Here is a 19,380-nt window from a genome sequence, read left to right on the forward strand (position 1 = left end):
CATCCATCGCGATAATAGAGAGAGGCGGGGCTCTCCATTCTCCCGTCATTGATTGGCTGTCCCCGTTATTTTGGCAGTGTGGAATGTGTCGATGTGATTGGCTGATCAGATCACTCCCCTAAACCCCCCCCCCCCCCCCCCGACCACACACATCAAAAAACAAAAAGACTACAATGATGGCGATTGGTCGATACATAATATGCAGTTAACTTCCAGTTGCAGATATGAAATTTGGCCTCGTCTTAATAATCTAAAAACACAGACGGCTAAATCAATTCCCTCGTGGTTTAAGAGTCGAGAAGAACGAACCCAACGAACCGTTGCCGTACAGTCATGCGATGGCGAGCCCCAAACCACTTCAACGCCACATTCTATACATGGGCGTAGAGGAGGAGGAGGAAGTAAGCAGAGAGAGAGAGAGAGAGAGAGAGAGAGAGAGAGAGAGAGAGAGAGAGAGAGAGAGAGAGAGAGAGAGAGCGCGCTTGAGGCTCTGAAAATCTTTTGGCCTGTGATGACGATTTGCTTAGGTTGGGAAGTGGTTAATGAAAATAATCTAAAACGTTAAACAACATCTCCCTTAAACCAGATAGACCAACATCTCCACAGTCTGAACCTCTAAATATCTTCTCCCAGATAGACCAACATCTGAACCTCTAAATATCTTCTCCCAGATAGACCAACATCTGAACCTCTAAATATCTTCTCCCAGATAGACCAACATCTGGACCTCTAAATATCTTCTCCCAGATAGACCCAACATCTGGACCTCTAAATATCTTCTCCCAGATAGACCCAACATCTGAACCTCTAAATATCTTCTCCCAGATAGACCCAACATCTCCACAGTCTGAAACTCTAAATATCTTCTCCCAGATAGACCCACATCTGGACCTCTAAATATTAACATTAAATACTGAGTAGAAAGCGCAGGATCTGGTGGGGGGGGGGGGGGGGGGGGGTTGGCACAGTCAGCTGACAGGGAAGAGAAGAGGGCGGATTTTGGGGTGGGGCGAGGATTTAGGAACAGCGCAGGTGCATGTGTGCATGCGTGTGTGTGTCTATGTGTGCGAAGCAGAGAGAGAGTTCTTCTCGAGATTGGAGAGAGTAATAGACATTTTTAGAATCTGATCTCAGGTCAGAATGGGTTAAACTCCTACAGAGGTGTGTTCCATACAGAAGACCAGTTAGTTGTTTGAACAGACCAGATGTGGGACATTTAATGCCAGACAGACTGGGGGACGGGGACGGGGACGGGGGACAAGTAATCCTCTCAGAATATTTTTTATAATTGCGCGCTCGAAAGCAGGAATGTATAGAAGAGCAATAGAGGAGGACAATGGTTGAACGTGGGCAATATTTTAGGGAATGTGTGGAGATGGACAGGAGATCAGTGGCCCCATAGAGAGAGGAGATAAGTGGCCCCATAGACAGGAGATAAGTGGCCCCATAGAGAGAGGAGATAAGTGGCCCCATATAGACAGGAGATAAGTGGCCCCATAGACAGGAGATAAGTGGCCCCATAGACAGGAGATAAGTGGCCCCATAGAGAGAGGAGATAAGTGGCCCCATATAGACAGGAGATGAGTGGCCCCATATAGACAGGAGATGAGTGGCCCCATATAGACAGGAATCATTTGGCTAAAAGGCTAACGGCGTGGCCTTAAGAGAAGCTCCCTTTCACCCCAAAGAAACAAACAAGAACATCATAATACTCTCGAGAGCACGGAATGAAACCAAATGGACCGGTGAGTACGTCACGGGTATCCATCTGGTTTCATTCTACGCTCTCGTCAGAGAGGCGAAGCCGAGGAGGAGGAGGGGGGGGGTTCCCATGAGGAGAAGAAAGAAGGAATGTGACAAGATTTCTACCTTCACCACAAAAAAAAAAAGAAAAAAAAAACTTAAAACAAAAACGACTCGAATGACGTCTCATCCCGAAGCTCCAGATACGACCTCAGTGCACACACCACGGGCGTGTCTGACAGAGAGAGAGAGAGAAGGAGGAGGAGAAGTATTAAGGCCTACGTTTTAGGTGATGAAGGTGACCACCGAAAAGGTGGTCACCTTTATCACCTTAAATCTTGGACTATGAATAGGCCTTCAGGGCTACATGGGTGAAGAGGACAGGAGCGGAGGTGCTGGGGTGGTGGAGGTGGTGGTAGGAGGTGGTAGGAGGTGGTGGTGCTGGGGTGGTGGAGGTGGTGGTGGAGGTCGAGGTGGTGCTGGGGTGGTGGTGGTAGGAGGTGGTGGAGGTGGCGGCGGTGGCGGCGGCAGCAGCAGCTCAGCAGGAGTTGAGCTCCTCCAGGGTCTGGTTGAGTGTGGCGTTCAGCTTCACGTTGGCTTCCTTGGCCGACTCCAGGGAATCTGCGAGGACAGGACAGGACAGGACAGAGACAGGACAGAGAGAGAGACAGGGACAGGACAGGACAGGACAGACAGAGAGAGACAGCGACAGACAGAGACAGGACAGGACAGAGAGAGACAGGACAGGACAGAGACAGGACAGGACAGGACAGGACAGAGAGAGAGACAGAGAGACAGGGACAGGACAGGACAGACAGACACAGCGACAGACAGAGACAGGACAGGACAGAGAGAGACAGGACGGGACAGAGACAGGACAGGACGAGACAGAGAGACAGAGCCAGAGACAGAGAGGCAGTGTTAATTTCGTTACTTAGAGGAGCAGTGACAACTTCAGTCCAATGGTGGCTCTCCTACATAGACTTCTATTGGCTTCAGTCCAATGGTGGCTCTCCTACATAGACTTCTATTGGCTTCAGTCCAATGGAGGCTCTCCTACATAGACTTCTATTGGCTTCAGTCCAATGGAGGCTCTCCTACATAGACTTCTATTGGCTTCAGTCCAATGGAGGCTCTCCTACATAGACTTCTATTGGCTTCAGTCCAATGGAGGCTCTCCTACATAGACTTCTATTGGCTTCAGTCCAATGGAGGCTCTCCTACATAGACTTCTATTGGCTTCAGTCCAACGGAGGCTCTCCTACATAGACTTCAGTCCAATGGAGGCTCTCCTACATAGACTTCTATTGGCTTCAGTCCAACGGAGGCTCTCCTACATAGACTTCTATTGGCTTCAGTCCAACGGAGGCTCTCCTACATAGACTTCTATTGGAGAAGAGCATAGCAAACAGTGACAAGTCCAGGCAGGAATGCATTGGACTCAGGGCAATACAACAGCCCAGCTTTAATGATCTTAAAACCCTTTATTTTAGATAGTTTTTCTTAGTAATAGTACAACATAAACATTACAGAGACTTTAGTTGTCACTGTGCAATACTTTAAAACAGTTGTCATGTTGCTAGGGCTGACCTCGATTAGTCGAATAGTCGACTAATCGATCGGAACGGGTCTCAGTCGACTGACCACCTCTTAGTCGATGTTCTTCTTTTTATTTGCCCCAAAAAATTGTATATAAAAATACAATATTTACAAAAATATTGTATTATTCCACTAGGTCTGTGGGGGACATGAACACATTTGAACATTCTGACTGTTCAAATCTCCAATGTGCATGTGGAGTGTGTCTGCCTGTGTGGCAATGTGCCACTGCCTGTGACTTGAATCGCACAGTGCGCTGGCCTGATAGACTCCAGAATATCAATCTCACCTGCTGTGCTCAATCTGGCTAATGACAAGCCTCTCAGTTGTTCACAAAAAAGATTTGAACCCTATTTTTTTGCTCAGTCGACTAACAGCAAATTTATTCATCTATCAGTCGACTATACAAATCCTTAGTCGGGGACAGCCCTACATGTTGCACACATGACCTAAAATTGCTGATTTCTAAAACGGGTAGTCCCAATACTTCATTCTGATTGGCTGGTTACCGCCACGTGACCGGTGTAAATTCCACCGATAACAAACCCACTCCTTCAGTCACGTTGTATCATCCTGCAGCCTTGTAGCTGAACTGGGGGAAGGGGAGCGCTTGATTGCTTTACAAACACATGCCGTGCGGGCGTCTAAGCACCGCCCGGCTCATATTATGACTGAATGTGTGGCTCCAGGCAGCCCCGTAAAGACATCAAGCGCTATTCTCCCGTCACATGGGCTACTTGCAGCAAAACAAGGAAGTGTTGTGGCTCTGGGTCGCTCGCTCTGGTGGCACAAAGCGTAGATACTTTTGTGAATTCAATAGTTTTATGAGGTTATCCCATTTTGGCCGGGAACCATGTGTTAGCATCATGTCATGCTTTAGCTATTGAAAAATAGCAGACCTACAAGCTCATAGCGCGCCACCGAGTGGCGCGCTACGAGCTTGTAGGTCTGCTATTTTTGAAGAATCGAAGAACGACTGACATTTTTAGAAACTGATCTCAGGTCAGAATGGGTTAATCAGACCAGTGTGTGTCCAGTGGAAACCTCGTATGAATCTGATCTCGGGTCAGAATGGGTTAATCAGACCAGTGTGTGTCCAGTGGAAACCTCGTATGAATCTGATCTCAGGTCAGAACGGGTTAATCAGACCAGTGTGTGTCCAGTGGAAACCTCGTATGAATCTGATCTCAGGTCAGAACGGGTTAATCAGACCAGTGTGTGTCCAGTGGAAACCTCGTATGAATCTGATCTCAGGTCAGAATGGGTTATAATCAGACCAGTGTGTGTCCAGTGGAAACCTCGTATGAATCTGATCTCAGGTCAGAATGGGTTAATCAGACCAGTGTGTTTCCAGTGGAAACCTCGTATGAATCTGATCTCAGGTCAGAATGGGTTCGTCAGACCAGTGTGTGTCCAGTGGAAACCTCGTATGAATCTGATCTCAGGTCAGAATGGGCTAAAACCAGCGGTGCACCACGCCGTCACAGCTTCTTCTATCCGCGGCGGTGTGGAGGTGTGGAACAGTGTTGGCATCAAGACCCGCCAAAATACATTTTAGTCGACTAAATCAACTGTAGATTTAGTCGACTAAAATCTTATGACATTTAGTCGACTAAAACTAGACTAACACTAAGACATTTTCAGGTGACTAAAATGTGACTGAAACTAAGTGAAGTTTCAGTCCAAAGACTAATGACTAAAACTAAAATTGACATTTGCTGCCAAAAACATCAGTGGTGTGGAAAGGGCTATTCAGTGGTATGTTCTTATTTCACTGACGAAAACGACATGGAAACTAAATGAGGAATAATCCACGATAACTAAAACCATGAAAAACACAAAAGATATTGACGGTTTTGTCAACACATACAAACTAGAGAAGAAACTCTAGTGGACAAAAGATACGGTATACCTTTTCAATCTGTCATTACGACGGCATCAAGGCCCGCCAAGACACATTTAGTCGACTAAAACTAAAACATTCCAGGTCTACTATACCCCTGTGAAACGGTTTAGGATGGGCTTGGTGGAAGACAAACGGTTTAGGATGGGTTTGGTGGAAGACAAACGGTGTTGGAAATGTAAAGGGGAAGATGGTACATTTTTACATGCATTTTGGGAATGTCCTGTGGTTGTGCCTTTCTTTGAAGGAGGTACTGGGGAAACTTGGAGACTGGATGGGGCTAATACTACCAGAATGCCCAAGGTTATGTCTCTTGGGAGATGGCACGGTGCTGCCACAGGGGGGCGCCAAGGCACAACATGCATTGGTGACTGCAGGCCTTATTACTGCAGCCAGGTTGATACTGAGAAGCTGGAAGAGCTCAGAGATCACAGACTGGACCCAACTTAGGACTGAAGAGCTCTGCTACGCCAGAGATCACAGACTGGACCCAACTTAGGACTGAAGAGCTCTGCTACGCCAGAGATCACAGACTGGACCCAACTTAGGACTGAAGAGCTCTGCTACGCCAGAGATCACAGACTGGACCCAACTTAGGACTGAAGAGCTCTGCTACGCCAGAGATCACAGACTGGACCCAACTTAGGACTGAAGAGCTCTGCTACGCCAGAGATCACAGACTGGACCCAACTTAGGACTGAAGAGCTCTGCTACGCCAGAGATCACAGACTGGACCCAACTTAGGACTGAAGAGCTCTGCTACGCCAGAGATCACAGACTGGACCCAACTTAGGACTGAAGAGCTCTGCTACGCCAGAGATCACAGACTGGACCCAACTTAGGACTGAAGAGCTCTGCTACGCCAGAGATCACAGACTGGACCCAACTTAGGACTGAAGAGCTCTGCTACACCAGAGATCACAGACTGGACCCAACTTAGGACTGAAGAGCTCTGCTACGCCAGAGATCACAGACTGGACCCAACTTAGGACTGAAGAGCTCTGCTACGGCAGAGATCACAGACTGGACCCAACTTAGGACTGAAGAGCTCTGCTACGGCAGAGATCACAGACTGGACCCAACTTAGGACTGAAGAGCTCTGCTACGCCAGAGATCACAGACTGGACCCAGAGCTCTGCTACGCCAGAGATCACAGACTGGACCCAGAGCTCTGCTACGCCAGAGATCACAGACTGGACCCAGAGCTCTGCTACGCCAGAGATCACAGACTGGACCCAGAGCTCTGCTACGCCAGAGATCACAGACTGGACCCAACTTAGGACTGAAACCTGCATCCTTTGAATACTCAATTGCCAGGAGGAATAACGTCAAAGGGAAGTTCCATGAGATATGGGACTATTTTTATTTGTATATCAAAGGATTGTTGTAACATTTTGTATTTGTACATTACATATGACATAACCATGTGCAGAGTGTGGAGGGGTGTTGTCCAGGGGTTTTCTTTTTTTTTTGACTGCTAGGTGTGTTTTGTTTGTTTGTTTTTTCTTGTCTTTTTCTTTTGTGTAAGTCATGTGGATTTTGTATGCTTTATTTAAAATCATTAAAAAACTTTGATGAAAAAAAACAAAACAAAAACATTCCAGGTGACGACAAATGTGACTAAAACTAAATGAAAACTATTCAAGAGACTAATGACTAAAACTAAAACATGCTGCCAAAAACAACACTGGTGTGCATTCAGTGTGAAGGTAAGCCTGCTGTGGGGAATACAGTCTATTTTTAACCCGCCACGCTGTGGGGAATACAGTGAGGACAAAGTCTATTCTTAACCCACCACCACCTTGGCCTGGATTCTCTCCTACCTCCAGCTCCGTTCAGGACACTGACTAGGTCATTTGACGGGTTTATTTTGTGGCTTTCGCCTTTTTATTTTATAATCTTTTTTTTATGGAGGGACAGACAGTAGGCTGACAGGAAATGGAGAGAGATGGGGGGGGGGGGAAGACATGCGGTGTCTGGACCACTGAGCCACGGCCCAGGATGGACCTCTGAGCCACGGCCCAGGATGGACCTCTGAGCCCCAGGATGGACCTCTGAGCCACGGCCCAGGATGGACCTCTGAGCCCCAGGATGGACCTCTGAGCCACGGCCCAGGATGGACCTCTGAGCCCCACGGCCCAGGATGGACCTCTGAGCCACGGCCCAGGATGGACCTCTGAGCCCCACGGCCCAGGATGGACCTCTGAGCCCCACGGCCCAGGATGGACCTCTGAGCCCCACGGCCCAGGATGGACCTCTGAGCCACGGCCCAGGCCAGACTAGGTCATTTAGACCTGGTTCTACATAGCCTACTGTAGGCCTGGTAGACTAGCTTTAGAAGACATGTGTCCAGTGCATAGCCTACTGCAGGCCTAGTAGACTAGATTTAGAAGACATGTGTCCAGTGCATAGCCTACTGCAGGCCTAGTAGACTAGATTTAGAAGACATGTGTCCAGTGCATAGCCTACTGCAGGCCTGGTTGACTAGATCTAGAAGACATGTGTCCAGTGCATAGCCTACTGCAGGCCTGGTAGACTAGATCTAGAAGACATTTTGAAGCTCTTGCTACTGAAATGATGGATTATTTATACAGAGAAATGCCGTCATTTAACATCATCTCTGTGGGGGAGAAGAGAAGGACAGTTTGCCCCGTCTCCTCTCCTCTCTGTGGGGGAGAAGAGAAGGACAGCCTGCCCCGTCTCCTCTCCTCTCTGTGGGGGAGAAGAGAAGGACAGCCTGCCCCGTCTCCTCTCCTCTCTGTGGGGGAGAAGAGAAGGACAGCCTGCCCCGTCTCCTCTCCTCTCTGTGGGGGAGAAGAGAAGGACAGCGTGCCCCGTCTCCTCTCCTCTCTGTGGGGGAGAGGAGAAGGACAGCCTGCCCCGTCTCCTCTCCTCTCTGTGGGGGAGAGGAGAAGGACAGCCTGCCCCGTCTCCTCTCCTCTCTGTGGGGGAGAGGAGAAGGACAGCCTGCCCCGTCTCCTCTCCTCTCTGTGGGGGAGAGGAGAAGGACAGTTTGCCCCGTCTCCTGTCCTCTCTGTGGGGGAGAGGAGAAGGACAGCCTGCCCCGTCTCCTGTCCTCTCTGTGGGGGAGAGGAGAAGGACAGCCTGCCCCGTCTCCTGTCCTCTCTGTGGGGGAGAGCCCTCTCTGTGGGGGAGAGGAGAAGGACAGTTTGCCCCGTCTCCTCTCCTCTCTGTGGGGGAGAGGAGAAGGACAGCCTGCCCCGTCTCCTCTCCTCTCTGTGGGGGAGAGGAGAAGGACAGCCTGCCCCGTCTCCTCTCCTCTCTGTGGGGGAGAGGAGAAGGACAGCCTGCCCCGTCTCCTCTCCTCTCTGTGGGGGAGAAGAGAAGGACAGCGTGCCCCGTCTCCTCTCCTCTCTGTGGGGGAGAGGAGAAGGACAGCGTGCCCCGTCTCCTCTCCTCTCTGTGGGGGAGAGGAGAAGGACAGCCTGCCCCGTCTCCTCGCTCGGAGGGACTGATTATTACAGGCTACACTCCACAACATCACACCAGACTCCGGGCCAAGTCGGAACTGCATTCCAGTGGCAAACCGCACTCCATTCCACAGCACACAGGTCTCCCATACGTGCACACAAAAAAAGGCATGATAAAAAGCACAAAGTGCACTCCCACTCCACTCCACTCCACTCCACTCCAGGCCCAAGCAAAAAAAAGCAATCCAGCACCTGAGGAGAGGTGCGAGGGTCACGGAACCTAACAGACGGTCAGTCGCAGGTCCATGTCCTCCTGACCTAACAGACGGTCAGTAGGTCACTGTCCTGCCCTAACAGACGGTCAGGAACGCGGTCTGACCACCGCTCACTGACACAACGGCAGCGGACTGGAGGAAACACAACCAAGGGTAAAGGTCATTACACACTGGCCAATTAGCGACGCGACGCGAATAAGCCATCTGAAAATGCAAAATATTGCATGTTGCAGTTCGCCTGCGAATCTCTGCAAAATACCACACCAGAGCGAACAAATGAAGAGCGAAAATGGTCGCGTTTTCGCACATTCGCCACTGAGGTGGAAGCTTGCATTGACTTCAATTGTTTTTGTTTTTTTTTTAAATGCGAATTATTCGCACGAATATATCGCGTCGCCAATTCGCCAGTGTGTAATGACCTTTACTGGACTGATGGGGGGAGGGGGAGAGAGACAGACAGACAGACAGACAGACAGACAGACAGACAGACAGACAGACAGACAGACAGACAGACAGACAGACAGACAGACAGACAGACGGCGTACCTTCCAGGGTGTCGATGCTCTTCTCCAGCTTGGCCACGGTCCTCTCAGCAAACTCAGCTCTGGTTTCAGCCTGACGCAAAACAACCCCGTATAAATACATCTATGAATCACACTTTGAACCTTCATCAACAACCACTATAAATCTATGAATAGAAATTAGAACCCCCAAGAATCTCAAGTATGTCTGAACAGAGTGTCTGCATGTACGGATGTAGCCTGCTTAATAAACCAGACCGAATCAGCCGTTGGCATAAAAAATAAATTGCCTGCCGGCGGATTACGGTCTGGAGAGGCTCAATTGTACGCCCATTTCCTACACCAGAGAAATGGGGCGGCCAATCGGGACACGGTATGCAATATGGGCGGGCTTTGGTACAGTGACTTTCAATGCTTGAGACCTTTGACTGACAGTAGCTCTGACCAATTGCGTCAAAGAGAAAATGTTTCAACCCGCCCCCCTGGAAATGAAATCCAAGCTGAGCCTCCCCAGACTAATATCCCATGGTCCGTGCGATATTAGTCTGGTTTATTAACCAGGCTAGTATCTATAAGAGAAAACTTCGTCCGTTTCAAATCCACACTTGGCGGGCGTTTTGCCCCGAGGACTCGATTAACGAATGCGCCGGGATTTAACCCATTTTAGGCGGGAACCCCTGTTGGCGTTATAGCATTACGTTATGCTTTAGCTATTGAAAAATAGCAGATCTACAAGCTCGTAGCGCGCCACTGTGCTAGTAGGTCTGCTATTTTTTTTTAAATCGAAGAACGACTGACATCACACACACACACACACACAGTCACACACACACAGTCACACACACAGACACACACACACAGACACACACACACACACACACACACACAGTCACACAGACACACACACACACACACAGTCACACACACACACACAGTCACACACACACACAGTCACACACACACACAGTCACACACACACACACACACACACACACACACACAGTCAGACACAGACACACACACACAGACACACACACAGACACACACACCCACCTCCTTCAGCTTGCCCGTCAGGTTCTTGATCTCCTCCTCATACTTGTCTTCTTTCGTGGAGTACTGTAAGGGGGGGGGGGGGGGGGGGGGGGGGAGAACAGAGCAGCCAATCAGAGAGCCAGACGTCTTGAGAAAGCAGGAAGTACGTACGTTACGTTTGGAGACCTGTGGTTGGCGGATAAATTTTGGATATCGGGCGGATGATGGATTTGTGGTTAGGGTGACCAAAAGAAAAGAAAAAAACTCTATCGGCAGGTCTCTTAACCCATTCTGACCTGAGATCAGATTCATACGAGGTTTCCGCCGGACACACACTGGTCTGATAAACCCATTCTGACCTGAGATCAGATTCTAAAAAATGTCAGTCGTTCTTCGATTTTTCAAAAATAGCAGACCTACAAGCTCATATCGCGCCACTCGGTGGCGCGATATGAGCTTGTAGATCTGCTATTTTTAAATAGCTAAAGCATAACATGATGCCAACACCAAAATGGGTGCCCGGTCAGAATGGGTTAAAGGGACACTTCACCCTTTTTGCAAAAATATATATGTTAATGATGTTTAGAAGCTTTAGAACACTTTCCTGGGGGTCTTTATGTGTGTAATATGTGGTTTTAGCTATTTTAGATTGTAGAAGTGAGCACAGTGTCTCTGATGTCATGGACACTAGGCTTACTTCCATCCTGGACTACAATTCCCATAATGCTTTGGTACACTGCTCCTCATTGTGGATAGGGGGAGGGCTGTCTTACTGAGACAACATGTAGTCCAGGAAGGAAGTGAGCCCAGTGTCCATGACATCAGAGACACTGGGCTCACTGATACCATCTAAAATAGCTAAAACCACATATTACACACACAAAGACCCCCAGGAAAGTGATCTAAAGCTTCTAAACGTCATTAACATATATTGTTTTGCAAAAAGGGTGAAGTGTCCCTTTAACGTACGTACGTCCACAGATGATACAGATAAAAGACAATGACCATTTAGTACAGTAGAGTCCTGACGCCACAACATCCTGTTTGTTGTGCGTGCATTATGGTTATGAGTCACTTATGGGTCGATCACATGATGCGACAAACTGAAATCTGAACCCATTCTGGTGTTAGCATCATGTCATGCTTTAGCTATTGAAAAACAGCAGACCTACAAGCTCATATCGCGCCACCGAGTGGCGCGCTACGAGCTTGTAGGTCTGCTATTTTTTGAAAAATCGAAGAACGACTGACACAGAAACATAGCTTTTTCTGAAAACTGTCAGGATGTAGAAGACATTTTTAGAATCTGATCTCAGGTCAGAATGAAAACTGTCAGGATGTAGAAGGACATTTTTGTAGAATCTTATCTCAGGTCAGAATGAAAACTGTCAGGATGTAGAAGGACATTTCTTTATAATCTGATCTCAGGTCAGAATGGGTTAAGATCTAAGTGTGATTCCTACAGAAGTGCTAGTAGTAGGCCGGTCACAGATCCTACGATCAGAATGATTGATTTTGTCAGAATCATTTCCACACGTCAACAACAAATGGTTTGCTACGCGGCGTAAGCTTGTAGATCTGCCATTTCGGCAATTCGTTTTTTTTTTTTTACTCGAGTATAAAAATAATGACTATGTCAGTCATTTCTTTTGTATACCGCATTTCAGTTATTGGTCACATCTTTTTGTAGATATCTTTTGAAACCCTCATGTTTCTAAAGGGTTATGTTTCTCATGGGTTAGGGTTAGAAACATAACCCTTAGAAACCCTCATCTTCCTCATAACCCTTAGAAACCCTCATGTTTCTAAAGGGTTATGTTTCTCATGGGTTAGGGTTAGAAACATAACCCTTAGAAACCCTCATCTTCCTCATAACCCTTAGAAACCCTCATGTTTCTAAAGGGTTATGTTTCTCATGGGTTAGGGTTAGAAACATAACCCTTAGAAACCCTCATCTTCCTCATAACCCTTAGAAACCCTCATGTTTCTAAAGGGTTATGTTTCTCATGGGTTAGGGTTAGAAACATAACCCTTAGAAACATGAAGAAAAAAATTAACTGCCATGATTTAGAAGGCATTTTTGCTTCTCTTTTCTTCTCTCTCACTGCATGTACAGTACCATTATTAACCCATTTTGGTGTCAGCATCACGTTATGCTTTAGCTATTTAAAAATAGCAGATCTACAAGCTCATATCGCGCCACCGAGTGGCGCGATACGAGCTTGTAGGTCTGCTATTTTTGAAAAATCGAAGAGCGACTGACATTTCTAGAATCTGATCTCAGTTCAGAATGGGTTAATCAGACCAGTGTGTGTCCAGTGGAAACCTCGTATGAATCTGATCTCGGGTCAGAATGGGTTAAAATGCTCCTTAGGAACTCTCTCACTGTATTTTGGGGCCACTTTTTGAGCTTTAGTTCTCTGCTTCAGGCCGTTGAGCAGAGACAGACAGCAAACCCAACAGGTTCTAGGGTGTGTGTGAGTGTGTGTGTGTGTGTGTGTGTATACATGCGTGTGTGTGTGTGTATGTGCGTGTGTATGCGTGTGTGTGTGTGTATGCGTGCGCGTGTGAAACGAAGAAACAAAAGACATGAGTGATTTATGCTCTCGTCTCCACAGCGGGATGGTGCGCCTAAAAATAGCCGCCCTAGAAGCCCACACAAAGGGTTTTGCGACGCGCGCCGTGAGCTTGTAGATCTGCATTTTTGTGTGACGCCATCGCACGACGGGAGCATGGATCAGGCAATGGAGACTGAGCACAGACATGATTAAAATACCTATAATAATACTTTATACTACTTTATGTAGTAATAAGCAGACTTGGCAAACCTGACTGTAGAAAGTAACAGTACAGTAAAGAACCTGGGGGTTATTATTGATTCTGAATTGAATTTTAATGCACACATTAATCAATAATCATGTTACCAAGATTGCCTTTTTTCACCTTAGAAATATTGCACGAATCAGAGCCTATGTGTCTTTGGACGATGCAAAAACGCTAATCCACGCCTTTGTTTTTTCTCGGCTTGATTTATACGGCAATGCACTCTTTTCAGGACTGCCTAAGAAAACAACTGACAGATTACAACTTGTCCAAAATGCAGCAGCCAGAGTTTTAACTAGAACTAAGATGAGAGAACATATTACTCCAGTTTTGGCATCACTGCACTGGCTTCCGGTTGTTTTTAGGATTGATTTTAAAATTATTTTACTTGTCTATAAAGCTCTCTCTTCTACGGGCCGTCGGCATGGAACAAGCTCCCACTGTACCTTCGTCAGGCAGCCTCTGTAGTTTAACAAACTCCCACTGTACCTTCGTCAGGCAGCCTCTGTAGTTTAACAAACTCCCACTGTACCTTCGACAGGCAGCCTCTGTAGTTTAACAAGCTCCCACTGTACCTTCGACAGGCAGCCTCTGTAGTTTAACAAGCTCCCACTGTACCTTCGACAGGCAGCCTCTGTAGTTTAACAAGCTCCCACTGTACCTTCGACAGGCAGCCTCTGTAGTTTAACAAGCTCCCACTGTACCTTCGACAGGCAGCCTCTGTAGTTTAACAAGCTCCCACTGTACCTTCGACAGGCAGCCTCTGTAGTTTAACAAGCTCCCACTGTACCTTCGACAGGCAGCCTCTGTAGTTTAACAAGCTCCCACTGTACCTTCGACAGGCAGCCTCTGTAGACACTTTTAAAGCACAGCTCAAAACCCACTTCTACAACATTGCTTTTAATTGATCTTTTATTTTTTGTTATTCATGTCCTCACTGTATTGCATTACTGCTTGTTTTTTAATGTCGTTGCCTTGCTTTTATTTCTTTCTCCATTGTTCTGTAAAGCACTTTGAGCTGCATTTCATGTCATGAAAGGTGCTATACAAATAAAGTTTTATTGTTATTATGTAGTACTTCGTATATATGTATATATATATATATATATATATATATAGGCATGCGTGTTCCAGCCCGTCCTACCTTCTCAGATTGGGCCTCCAGGGACTTTAAGTTATTGGTGACATTTCTCAGCTCCTCATCCAGCTCGCCACATTTGCTGTCGGGTGGATGGGGGGGGGGGGGGAGGGGGGGTGTCGCGTTTTTTTTTAAACGCGGACGATTTGTTCGTGGTGTGGGGGAGGGGGGGGGGGGAGGGGTTTCACGTTGCGTGGATAGAGGAGGAGAGGGAGGGGTGGAGAATAACCCCAGAGGTGAAGAAGGGATAGAGGGGGGGGGGGGGGGGAGGAGGAGGTGAAGAAGGGATAGAGGGGGAGGAGGAGGAGGTGAAGGGATAGAGGACAGAGACAAAAAAACTGACTTTACAACGAGAAGCAACAACAAGAACAGGGTCGGGGGCAAGGCATGAACTTCAAGCTTTCACCTGGGGGGGGGGGGGGGTTGGGGGTGCTCCATAGCTCAGTGGTTCCCAAAGTGGGGGTCCCGGGGGGGTCCTTGAGGGAACCCATTTTGGTGTTATAGCATTATGCTATGCTTTAGCTATTGAAAAATAGCAGATCTACAAGCTCGTAGCGCGCCACCGAGTGGCGCGATATGAGCTTGTAGATCTGCTATTTTAGAAAAATCGAAGATCGACTGACATTTTTTAGAATCTGATCTCAGGTCAGAATGGGTTGATCAGACCAGTGTGCGTCCAGTGGAAAACTCGTATGAATCTGATCTCAGGTCAGAATGGGTTAAAACAGTTGAGAATCACTGCTAGAGACAAACAATTCCTCTCTTATTGGGGGGGGGGGGGGTCCCCCTGGCATATCTTTTCAAATGGGGGGGGGGTCCGCGGGGCTAATTAATGTCAACGTGGGGGTCTTTGACATGACAACGTTTGGGAACCACTGCCAACACCAGGATGATGGGGAGGGGGGGAGAAAACCTGAAGGCACGCCTTCCACGTTGAGACCCTGTGGAAGGAGGGGGGGGGGGGTTTCATGACCCTGTGGAAGGAGGGGGGGGGGGGGGGGGTTCATGACCCTGTGGAAGGAGGGGGGGGGGGGGGACTCTGTCTGCCTGAGAGGAGGGGGGGTTAAGGTTAAGGACGAGAGGAGAGGAGGGGGGGGGGTGTTAAGGACATGCAGAGACAGACGATGCAGGTTGGTTTGGGAGAACATGAAGGGGAGAGGAGGAGAGAGGGGGGAGAGGAGGAGAGGGGGAGAGAGGGGGAGAGAGAGGGGGGAGAGGAGGAGAGGGGGGAGAGGAGGAGAGAGAGGGGGGAGAGGGGGAGAGAGAGGGAGAGGAGGAGAGAGGGGGGAGAGAGGGGAGAGGAGGAGAGAGGGGAGAGGAGGAGAGAGAGGGGGGAGAGGGGGAGAGAGGGAGAGAGGGGGAGAGGGGAGAGAGGGGGAGAGAGAGGGGGGAGAGGAGGAGAGGGGGAGAGAGGGGGAGAGGAGGAGGAGAGATGAGAGAGGGGGGAGAGGAGAGAGAGATGAGAGAGGGGGGAGAGGAGAGAGAGAGGAGAGGGAGAGGAGAGAGAGATGAGGAAGAGGAGAGAGAGGGGGGAGAGGGAGAGGAGAGAGGGGGGAGAGGAGGAGGAGAGATGAGAGAGGGGGGAGAGGAGAGAGAGAGGAGAGGGAGAGGAGGAGAGAGAGATGAGGAAGAGGAGAGAGAGGGGGAGAGGGAGAGGAGGGAGGGGGAGAGGGAGAGGAGAGATGAGAGAGGGGGGAGAGGAGAGAGAGAGGAGAGGGAGAGGAGGAGAGATGAGAGAGGGGGGAGAGGAGAGAGAGGAGAGGAAGAGGAGGAGAGATGAGAGAGGGAGAGGAGGAGAGATGAGAGAGGGAGAGGGGGGAGAGGAGGAGAGGAAGAGGAGGAGAGGAAGAGGAGAGAGAGAGGGGGGAGAGGGAGAGGAGAGGAGGAGAGATGAGAGAGGGGGGAGAGGAGAGAGAGAGGAGAGGAAGAGGAGAGGAAGAGGAAGAGGAGGAGAGGAAGAGGAGGAGAGAGGGCGACGCGAGCTGGAGTAAAGAGGGGCAGGCGTTGTGGAGGTGAGTGGGGTGCGGTGCTGCCAGCCAGTGCAAGGTCATGCTGTCTATGGAGGTCATGTTATGCTGTCTATGGGGGTCATGTTATGCTGTCTATGGGGGTCATGTTATGCTGTCTATGGGGGTCATGTTATGCTGTCTATGGGGGTCATGTTATGCTGTCTATGGGGGTCATGTTATGCTGTCTATGGGGGTCATGTTATGCTGTCTATGTAGGTCATGTTATGCTGTCTATGGGGGTCATGTTATGCTGTCTATGGAGGTCATGTTATGCTGTCTATGGAGGTCATGTTATGCTGTCTATGGGGGTCATGTTATGCTGTCTATGGGGGTCATGTTATGCTGTCTATGGAGGTCATGTTATGCTGTCTATGGGGGTCATGTTATGCTGTCTATGGAGGTCATGTTATGCTGTCTATGGGGGTCATGTTATGCTGTCTATGGGGGTCATGTTATGCTGTCTATGGGGGTCATGTTATGCTGTGTATGGGGGTCATGTTATGCTGTCTATGGGGGTCATGTTACGCTGTCTATGGGGGTCATGTTATGCTGTCTATGGGGGTCATGTTATGCTGTCTATGGGGGTCATGTTATGCTGTCTATGGGGGTCATGTTATGCTGTGTATGGGGGTCATGTTATGCTGTCTATGGGGGTCATGTTACGCTGTCTATGGGGGTCATGTTATGCTGTCTATGGGGGTCATGTTATGCTGTCTATGTAGGTCATGTTATGCTGTCTATGGAGGTCATGTTATGCTGTCTATGGAGGTCATGTTATGCTGTCTATGGGGGTCATGTTATGCTGTCTATGGGGTCATGTTATGCTGTGTATGGGGGTCATGTTATGCTGTCTATGTAGGTCATGTTATGCTGTCTATGGGGGTCATGTTACGCTGTCTATGGGGGTCATGTTATGCTGTCTATGGGGTCATGTTATGCTGTCTATGTAGGTCATGTTATGCTGTCTATGGAGGTCATGTTATGCTGTCTATGGGGGTCATGTTATGCTGTCTATGGGGGTCATGTTATGCTGTCTATGGAGGTCATGTTATGCTGTCTATGGAGGTCATGTTATGCTGTCTATGGGGGTCATGTTATGCTGTCTATGGGGGTCATGTTATGCTGTGTATGGGGGTCATGTTATGCTGTCTATGGGGGTCATGTTACGCTGTCTATGGGGGTCATGTTATGCTGTCTATGGGGGTCATGTTATGCTGTCTATGGGGTCATGTTATGCTGTCTATGTAGGTCATGTTATGCTGTGTATGGGGGTCATGTTATGCTGTCTATGGGGGTCATGTTACGCTGTCTATGGAGGTCATGTTATGCTGTGTATGGGGGTCATGTTATGCTGTCTATGGGGGTCATGTTATGCTGTCTATGGGGTCATGTTATGCTGTCTATGTAGGTCATGTTATGCTGTGTATGGGGGTCATGTCTTGCTGTCTATGGGGGTCATGTTATGCTGTGTATGGAGGTCATGTCTTGCTGTCTATGGGGGTCATGTCTTGCTGTCTATGGGGGTCATGTCTTGCTGTGTATGGGGGTCATGTCTTGCTGTGTATGGGGGTCATGTCTTGCTGTCTATGGGGTCATGTCTTGCTGTCTATGGGGGTCATGTCTTGCTGTCTATGGGGGTCATGTTATGCTGTGTATGGGGGTCATGTCTTGCTGTCTATGGGGGTCATGTCTTGCTGTCTATGGGGGTCATGTCTTGCTGTGTATGGGGGTCATGTCTTGCTGTGTATGGGGGTCATGTCTTGCTGTCTATGGGGTCATGTCTTGCTGTCTATGGGGGTCATGTCTTGCTGTCTATGGGGTCATGTCTTGCTGTCTATGGGGGTCATGTCTTGCTGTCTATGGGGTCATGTCTTGCTGTGTATGGGGGTCATGTTTTGCTGTCTATGGGGGTCATGTCTTGCTGTCTATGGGGTCATGTCTTGCTGTCTATGGGGGTCATGTCTTGCTGTCTATGGGGGTCATGTCTTGCTGTCTATGGGGGTCATGTCTTGCTGTCTATGGGGGTCATGTTTTGCTGTCTATGGAGGTCATGTCTTGCTGTCTATGGGGGTCATGTTTTGCTGTCTATGGGGTCATGTTTTGCTGTCTATGGGGTCATGTTTTGCTGTCTATGGGGTCATGTTTTGCTGTCTATGGGGTCATGTTTTGCTGTCTATGGGGTCATGTTTTGCTGTCTATGGGGTCATGTTTTGCTGTCTATGGGGTCATGTTTTGCTGTCTATGGGGTCATGTTTTGCTGTGTATGGGGGTCATGTTTTGCTGTCTATGGGGTCATGTTTTGCTGTCTATGGGGTCATGTTTTGCTGTCTATGGGGGTCATGTTTTGCTGTGTATGGGGGTCATGGTATGCTGTCTATGGGGTCATGTTTTGCTGTCTATGGGGTCATGTTTTGCTGTCTATGGGGTCATGTTTTGCTGTCTATGGGGTCATGTTTTGCTGTGCTCATGCAGTCCCATGTCTGGCCTCTTCCAAAGGGGTTTCTCTTTATTTTAAAATAAATCTGGATCCTATTTTTTATTTTTTTATTTTTTTTATCACCTAAAATTGACGCAGATAAATGTATCATCGGATCAGAAATGAATCCCTGTTTGTTTTTCCTATTGGCCGTCGGCCTGGTTTGAGTGGCGGGTGGATGGACCAATAGGCCGTCGGCCTGGTTTGAGTGGCGGGTGGATGGACCAATACCTTGTCCTCAGACGCCTGCAGGCTCTTCAGCGATTGGTCGAAACCTCTCAGTTGCTCCTCCAGCATCCGGACTTTACTGTTAGTGACCACGCAAACCGTGGAGCAAGGCAACATGGGCGAGAGACATTCAGCATGCACACAGGGAGAGAGAGCGAGAGACATTCAGCATGCACAGAGAGAGAGAGAGAGACAGACAGAG

General features: G+C 48.6%; 1 protein-coding gene across 1 annotated transcript in view; it reads right to left on the bottom strand.

The window, feature by feature from the left end:
• Nucleotides 1–2,027: 2,027 nt before the first annotated feature.
• LOC310856290 (uncharacterized protein) overlaps nt 2,028–19,380 on the bottom strand; it is a 40,308-nt gene continuing 22,955 nt past the window's right edge. Inside the window, exons 6-10 of the mRNA XM_083761615.1 lie at nt 19,182–19,257; nt 10,526–10,588; nt 9,497–9,566; nt 2,219–2,364; nt 2,028–2,134 (exon numbers count right to left, since the gene is read on the bottom strand). Coding sequence (XP_083617741.1) covers nt 2,282–2,364; nt 9,497–9,566; nt 10,526–10,588; nt 19,182–19,257 — 292 coding nt within the window. The 3' untranslated portion in view covers nt 2,028–2,134; nt 2,219–2,281. The remainder of the gene's footprint in view (nt 2,135–2,218; nt 2,365–9,496; nt 9,567–10,525; nt 10,589–19,181; nt 19,258–19,380) is intronic.

The sequence above is a fragment of the Protomyctophum parallelum genome, assembly GCF_964188405.1.
Source record: "Protomyctophum parallelum genome assembly, chromosome: 3".
Classification (NCBI taxonomy): Eukaryota; Metazoa; Chordata; class Actinopteri; order Myctophiformes; family Myctophidae; genus Protomyctophum; species Protomyctophum parallelum.